General features: G+C 35.4%; 1 protein-coding gene across 1 annotated transcript in view; it reads right to left on the bottom strand.

The window, feature by feature from the left end:
- Positions 1–4,391: 4,391 nt before the first annotated feature.
- Positions 4,392–8,767, bottom strand: part of LOC124368738 (eukaryotic translation initiation factor 2D) — a 35,058-nt gene continuing 30,682 nt past the window's right edge. The window contains exon 6 of the mRNA XM_046826070.1: positions 4,392–4,752. Within this exon, the coding sequence (XP_046682026.1) occupies positions 4,688–4,752 (65 nt within the window). The 3' untranslated portion in view covers positions 4,392–4,687. The remainder of the gene's footprint in view (positions 4,753–8,767) is intronic.

The following is an 8,767-nucleotide window of genomic DNA, read 5'->3' as shown; positions in this document are numbered from 1 at the left end:
CCATTAATTATTATTGCACTTGTGTCAGCACTTCTTCCAATCCTCGAAACACTTCTCAAACTCGATTTTTGGGATGGCCTTTAGTTCTTTCAGCGTTGCACTTTTATTGTCATCTATGCTTGCAAAACTGTGGCCATTTAATGTTCTCTTCATTTTTGGAAATAAAAAAAGTCACACAGACCAATGCCTGGAGAATATGGAGGCTGGGGCATCATTCCAGTACTGTTTTTGGCCAAAAATTCACAAACAAGCAATCAAGTGTAAACAGGTGCACTGTCATAGTACAAAAGCCATGAATTTTTTTGCCACAAATCCGGGTGTTTTCAGATTGCTTCACGGTAACAGCGTGTTTTCAGGACATTTGCCATCGTTAAGTGAAACAATCAGTAACACTACGTTTCGAGATCTGCAATCTGATCTCTTCTTCAGGTAAATAACTAACCTTACAGAGTTAAAAACTAAAAAACTAGGTTAAAATAAACAAATCATACCAGAGCGTTGTGACAGGTCTATGTCAGGTATCACAACCACCATGTTGTGTGTCAACTTCACTAACTCTTAAACACACACGTAATAAAAACCTAACACAACACTAATTATTAAAACTGTACTACAGAATACAGGTCACAATAAACTTCAAACAAAGGACGCTAACAGCATTGAATTTGCAGGTATTACTCCTTATTGACCTTTTGACCTTGTGACAAGAATTCATTAAAAGCAAAGAACACTGAGAGCATAACCTTCACATTCGACTGAACTTGTTGAGCCTTTTTCAGTCTTGGCGATCCACAATGCCTCTACTGGGATTATTGAGCCTTAGTTACGATGTCATATCCATAAACCCATGTTTCATCACCTATTATAACACGTTTCAGTAATTCTGCATAATCATCAACTTAATTTAGTGACTTTGGAGCAACTTCCATTGGCCGCTGTTTTTGTTCAGAATTAAACAATTTTGGAACAAATTTTGCTGCCACACATTTCATATTTAAAAAGATCAGAAAAGATTTCTTAACATGGGCCAATTGACATGACAAACATCGTCAGTCACTTCTCTGGTGGTTATATGGCGATCGTTCACAATCATTTCTTCCACTTTTTTCATGTTTTCTTCGGGTGTTGATGTGCTGTGGCATCCGGAGTGTTCGTCATCTTCAATGTCTTCATGGCCATCTTGAAACGTTTATAAACTCATAAACCCTTGTTTTACTCGTAGCAGACACACTATGGGCCTTTGTTAACATTTCCCACAATTTTTTACACTTTACTTTTATTTTTCACACAAAATTTTATACAGTTCCTTGATCCATTTCTCAACAAATAAAAATTACCGAGTTTACATAACACATTTAACCTTAACAACTGCCACAGAAAAATTAAACACTGAATATAGCTTGAAAATAAATTTATTATACTTCAGGAGCATAAGTACCAACATAATAAAATAATCTTGACTCTCTGACTCTTCGAACCCGTGAAACAATTACAAATTTTCATTACTTTTTCAAAACACCTCGTATATAAATGTATATAACTCAAAGATTTAATTGACATGATATTTATTTGCTTAAATAAAAATGTACAGGAGAACAAAAATAACAACATACAGTGAATTAAAATTAAAAGATTTCATTGTTTTTCCCTGTGGTGGTATTACCTCTTATTTTTACCTCTGTTTTGATATTTTTTTATTATTTTTAAGGGGAGGCGGAATCCCATTTACCTGTAATGCTAACATAAGGTACATTTTTTCAAAAACTACTAGGCCTATTGCTTTGAAATTTTTGCCAGTTGTTTATATGCCTTTCATACATAGCCTGAGTTTTTTTTAGGAAGTTCTATAAAAAAAAAAGTTATGATTTTTTTCCCGTAACACCTAAAATTTTTGGATTTTTTTGCAGATTTTATTTTTTTGTAACCAAATAAATTGACTTTGGACCACAAAAAAAAACTCAGGGTATGTATAACTATTACCTAGATATTGTGTAAAAATTTGAACTCTCTATCTAAAGTATTTCCAGAGAAAATGTACCTTTTGTCCAAAAAATAAAGATTTTCGGAAAACGGCATATTAGTAAAAATATTTAATTTTTTGCCTACCTAATACATTCCACGATCATATGATGGGGTTTCTTCTAAATTTTCTTCAAGTTTTCTTTTCCTCAGCTTCTCCTGTCTTCTAGCATTCCTCAAAAAATCAGAAATAGCCACTTCAGCCCTACGGATGCGCTCATTGTCCAAAAATTCCATTACCGAAATCATCCGCCGACCTGGTTCAATTCCCAAAGACTTCAAAACTTTGCATTTTGTGATGTTACCATCATTGTAACTGGCAATAGCTTCAAATACACCAAGTTCTAATGTTTTCAATGACACAAAGTTGTTTTTGGGTATTCTAGTCCATATAACACTGTTGACACTCTCATTCACATTTTGTGTCTTGCCGTGAATACATTTTTTCAATAAATCGCGACTAACCAATGCCTTAAAAGTAGGTTGTATTGCCTTCATTATGGTCTCTGGCAAATTGTTTTGGTGCTTATACACTTTTCCCTCAGCTTTGGCCTTATTGTATTTACACCATGATGTATTACCTTCTGGGCACAACCGATGTTCCGGCTTTTCGTCGGAGGACCCTATGTGACAAAACATTGCCCATACAGCTTGTCGCATACCATCCACAGTTTTGTTCTCTTTTATGGCCTTCCCATAATAAGACTGAATTTGGTCTATTTTTTTGTCTGTGAGGCGATTCTTGCCTCCCAATGTCTCTCCATCATCAAGTTTCTGATTTTTCATATCATTTTTCAATCTCCGTAATCTTGAACCCATTCTCTTACACACGTGATTCACGCATTCTAATTTTTTAATTTTTGTGTTTCCATAGGGATTTAATTGAATAACACTATCAAAGCTGTTGCTGTCCCCATCACCAAGGTAACTGGTGTATCTTACCTTATATTTTTCCCCAGATCTTAGAAAAATCCGCCTTATACCAGCGCCTTCCATGCTGCCGCTCGAGCCTTTATGATTAGCAGTACAGGAATCGTCGTGTTTATCTTTGTCCAAGCAAACACAGTACTTGGATAATACTTCCACATCCAATACTTTGCCACTATCTATACTTGTGCAAGTTACTACACCATTTAGGGACTGGTGACCTCGACGCTGCCACGTACCATCAAAACCGGCAGATATGTCTCGGGGTTCTAATATAACGCCAGGTGTGTTCCTCATTTCTTCTTCAATGATTATTTTATTTTCTTCCACTGCACCTTCTACAGCATTCTTCATGGAGTCAAATGCTACCTTCTTACATTGTTCATGAATTATGGCGTTATATAAAGCAAACTTTGTAGGAGGTTGCGGTAAGTTTAGAATTCCACAGAGAGTTTGTCCCGCTAGTAACCCTTTACCGATACATCGTAGCCCATACACTAGCCTCATGTTCAAATCAAAAAATGTTTTGTTTACATCAGGAACTTTAATTTCCTTTGTATTGGTAAAATTTACAGAAAAGTCACAGTGGGAACAATACAATACCAATTTAGAGGCCAGACCAACATGGTTTTCAGAACTAATTTGTAGGCCATTCTGTTTACAGTTTTTACAAAGTGTGTTTTGCAACAATTGTTCTGATAAAATACTAAGATCAATGATTTCATTCTTATAACTAGGTTCACTATCAAACTTGGCATACCCTGAGAAGTCAATCTTTTTCTTCGAACTAGATTCCTTTTTTTGCTTGGCATTACCAGGCACAGGCAATAATGTTGGATTTGAGCTTTCAAACAGGCACTACTTTCTTTTTACCACGACCACCAACACCCTTCCTACTTTTAGTTACCTTATAAGTAGGCCTAGGCATGATAAATAAACCAATAAACACAACTCACTTCAAAACTAAAAAGATTCTACTTGAAATAAACGAGAAAATCACAGCAGAAAGGTTATATTATTGATCAGGACTGTTTATTGTTTTCACAGCTGACAGACAGCACATTATGCAGTCGTGCCAACATAGAAAACAATAATGAAGAAGTATTAGAAGCAGGGGGAAAGCAAAGTAGTATATACAAAAATGTCACTGCGTGTGAGAAATGAAAAGAGGCCTCTGTATTCATTTGTTTCGATTTTTTTTTAATAAATTGCCTAATAGTAATACTTATGTGTTATATATCACTATGTTCGTAAAAAAAATATCTTTCAACTAATAAAATTTTTAAAAAATGTCAAAAAATTCAATTTTGACCTTACCGCCTCCCCTTAATTACATATTATGTCAACAAGAAATTGTATAGTTAAATTCAAACATTGATTAAATTAGTTTTATGAAGTCATTGATTATTCTATCATATTTGAAATAAAACACTTCGACAGCAGTGTCATGAACTTGTTGCAATCAATGCTGTCAAATATATTGAATGTTTACATACATTTTTCCTAATTTCTAAAATCATTAAAAATATGCAATTTTACAAAACAATTATTTGGACTTATGATCTCCTTAAGTGATAAGCTGAATGATGGCAAATATCAATAAATATAAAATTAAGTTTTGGAGTGTGTTTTCCACCATCCAGAAATTATGTAAAACAGGTTAACAAAACTGTAACAACATGATGAGAATAACAAGTTCTTAAATTAACTGACCAGCTCAATCTGAAGTTACACCACATGATTACTTCTTCTTTTTAGGAGCATTTTCTAGACCCCGGATATACCTCTTGGGGATCTGGTATTTTTCTGAAAAAGACCATCAGACATGGTAATTATTTTTTATTACAAAAATAATTACAACTAAAGTAAAAGATTCTAAGGTCTAAGACGAACTAGGTCGTCTCGAATTTCCAGCTATTCTGCAGCTGCATTAGTTGATGTCAACAGATTTAAAATAGACAAAGCCACAGACCAAACATTAGTTTTGTCATCAAAAACCGATCCTGCTGTGTACGATTTACCTGCAGTTTAGGCTTGGCGCACACTAATGAGTGTGTGACACAATGCATCAGTCAATGCTGTTGAGTGGAATAAAACAGGAAGTGGAACGCCCCCTATAGTATATTCAGTGACAGCACATAAAGATATTTGCGGTATCTATGGGTTTTATACCAGTAACTGAGTGCCGAATACATCTTATCCTATATAACAATTGATTCTACAGTGATTGTACCAAGAGTACATTCATTGACAGCACATACAGTTATTTGCGGTATCTATGGGTTACATATCAGTAACTGAGTGCCGAATACATCTTATCCTATATAACAATTGATTCTACAGTGATTGTACCAAGAGTACATTCATTGACAGCACATACAGTTATTTGCGGTATCTATGGGTTACATATCAGTAACTGAGTGCCGAATGCATCTTATCCAATATAACAATTGATTCTACAATGTTTGTACCAATAGTACATTCACTGACACCACATAAAGATATTTGCGGTATCTATGGGTTATATATCAGTAACTGAGTGCCGAATGCATCTTATCCAATATAACAATTGATTCTATAATGTTTGTACCAATAGTACATTCATTGTCAGCACATAAAGTTATTTGCGGTATCTATGGGTTACATATCAGTAACTGAGTGCCGAATGCATCTTATCCAATATAACAATTGATTCTACAATGTTTGTACCAATAGCACATTCATTGACAGCACATAAAGATATTTGCGGTATCTATGGGTTACATATCAGTAACTGAGTGCCGAATGCATCTTATCCAATATAACAATTGATTCTACAATGTTTGTACCAATAGTACATTCATTGTCAGCACATAAAGATATTTGCGGTATCTATGGGTTACATACCAGTAACTGAGTGCCGAATGCATCTTATCCAATATAACAATTGATTCTACAATGTTTGTACCAATAGTACATTCATTGTCAGCACATAAAGTTATTTGCGGTATCTATGGGTTACATATCAGTAACTGAGTGCCGAATGCATCTTATCCAATATAACAATTGATTCTACAATGTTTGTACCAATAGTACATTTACTGACACCACATACAGTTATTTGCGGTATCTATGGGTTACATATCAGTAACTGAGTGTCGAATGCATCTTATCCAATATAACAATTGATTCTACAATGTTTGTACCAATAGTACATTCATTGTCAGCACATAAAGTTATTTGCGGTATCTATGGGTTACATATCAGTAACTGAGTGTCGAATGCATCTTATCCAATATAACAATTGATTCTACAATGTTTGTACCAATAGTACATTCATTGTCAGCACATAAAGTTATTTGCGGTATCTATGGGTTACATACCAGTAACTGAGTGCCGAATGCATCTTATCCAATATAACAATTGATTCTACAATGTTTGTACCAATAGTACATTCACTGACACCACATACAGTTATTTGCGGTATCTATGGGTTACATATCAGTAACTGAGTGCCGAATACATCTTATCCAATATAACAATTGATTCTACAATGTTTGTATCTACCACTTAGTGCAGCGCCTGAAGTCTGTGACAGATTTGACTCCTAGAATCTGGAATCAACTTCCACCTGAATAAATCCAAAACAATTGGTGACAAAGTAGCTCAAAACGAACTCTCTACATCGTTTTGACATCAGAGACACCTAGACTACAAAAAAATATAATCAAGATGAAGTGGTGTTCTCTGTGGTCTCATCAGGTACAAAATGAGTGCATTACGATGTTTCTGAGACGATCTCAAATCACGGTGGAGCAACCGCTGTAGGTTTCCTACTTAACATTCTTATTGAATCAACCCTTCCCACATTTCTCTATATTACTGTATGTGTTGATAATCGAAACAAAATACTGTAGTCCCATTCTCATCCTTAAAACAGTGTTTTTCTGCTATTCCGGCTAATATGAACAATCCGCATAATCCGAACTGGGTTCTATCCCAATTATTTCGGATTAGCGGGACTCCATTGTAATTTACTTTTCAATATACAGTGCTTACAAAAAGTTTAAGGACACCCCTCAAAAACAATCTTTATGTTCTTGTCCCTAAACTTACTGGAAAAATTGACGTTTTTACAATTTCATTGTATGTGCCGTAAAAAACTGTACTTTCAGTACAAATTACAATCAGATACATCAAATATTAACAAAAATATAAACAAATTAGCCCTCCAAAACATTTTTAGGAAACCCCTGTTTTTATGACAAAAATATTTGTGATAAGAAATACTAATGTCCGATCACGTTCATAGTTTATTTTCAAATTCCATATAACATCAGAAATTTAAAAATTAATTTCGAATTACTTACAAAAATTCTGTACTCATTTGACAACCGGTGAAACTTACTTTTGTTTTTTAAAATTTTCAAACCGAAAATTCACTATCTTTGATACAGTGTAACTTCTAAACGGAGCGAGTTACAGCATAGCGGTTGGTACCACTGGATTTCTCGTGTCCTGGCTGAGAGAAAACAGCCAATACCGCACAGCTGTCATTGTTTTGGTGTTTGCTTAACTCTTGTTCATAACCTTACTTTTTACTCGACATTTTGTGAACTTCTTTTCGTGATTCATGGGGCGATCAAGTGTTGATGTTAATAAGAAATGGCAAATAATTGGTATGCACAAGACCGGAATGACCTACCGAGCAATAGGAAGTGCATTAAGCGTGTCTAAAACTTGTGTTGAGAACACAGTGAAACGTTTTAATGAAAGTGGTACCGTTCTTCAAGCTCCTAGGAGTGGACGCCCTCGGAAAACTACGGAACGCCAAGACCGTAAGCTCGTAAAAATATCACGCAACAACAGACGAGCGAGTGTTAGTGATTTATTAAGTCTAATGAAGAAAGAAGACCCTTCATACGACATAGACACTGCATCTGTCTCAAATCGACTCCGTGAAAAAAGTATGCAATCATTCTTTGCTATTCGCAAGCCTTTGCTCAACCCTTTGGCACAAAAACGACGCAAGATTTGGTGCAAAAACGCCGAGGTTGGCTAAAAGAAGCTTGGCAGAGGGTTATTTTCTCGATGAAAGCAGATTCGAACTGTTTCCATGGCGAAAAATTCGTGTCAGGCGTTCAAAAACAGAAAAATTTTTGCCTTCATGCGTTGCTCCTGCTGTGCAACAGGGTGGCGATTGTGTAATGGTGTGGGGCTGCATCACGTCTGAAGGCCCAGGTGAACTTTTGATGGTGGATGGCAGTATTAATAGCCAGAAATACTGCTCCATTTTGGAAGAAGTAATACTTCCGTCTGCTAACTGATTGTTGGGGGAAAATTTCTTATTCCAACAGGACAATGCCCCGTGCCACAAGTCCCGCTTCACAATGGACTGATTTCAACAACACGATATTGAAGTCCTGCCATGGCCTGCCCGTAGCCCCGACTTAAACCCCATAGAGAACCTATGGAATGTGATGGCTAACCGCCTGGTAAAACAAAAGCCATCTAACAAGGACGAGCTCAAGTTTATGATTAACAGCATCTGTGCCAGTTCACTAAAGAAGATTGCCGGAAATTGATTAACTCTATGTTAAGTCGTGTTAATGCTTGCTACAAGGCTAAAGGACTCCCAATTGACTATTAAGTCTATTTGTAATAGTTTTTGTACATAACCAATGTAATTTAATAATTTTTGTATCAATACAAACAATGTTATAGCAAAAGTTTTGCTTTTTAAACCCTGTCCCTAAACTATTTGTAAGCACTGTATTTAAATAAAACACTTTTCATAAAAACGTGGGTGATAATTTTGTTATTTTTATATAAAACAGTTCTG

This window comes from Homalodisca vitripennis, chromosome X, assembly GCF_021130785.1.
Source record: "Homalodisca vitripennis isolate AUS2020 chromosome X, UT_GWSS_2.1, whole genome shotgun sequence".
NCBI classification, from domain to species: Eukaryota; Metazoa; Arthropoda; class Insecta; order Hemiptera; family Cicadellidae; genus Homalodisca; species Homalodisca vitripennis.
Note: the sequence above shows the minus strand (reverse complement) of the source record. Positions and strands in the feature narration are given on the sequence as shown.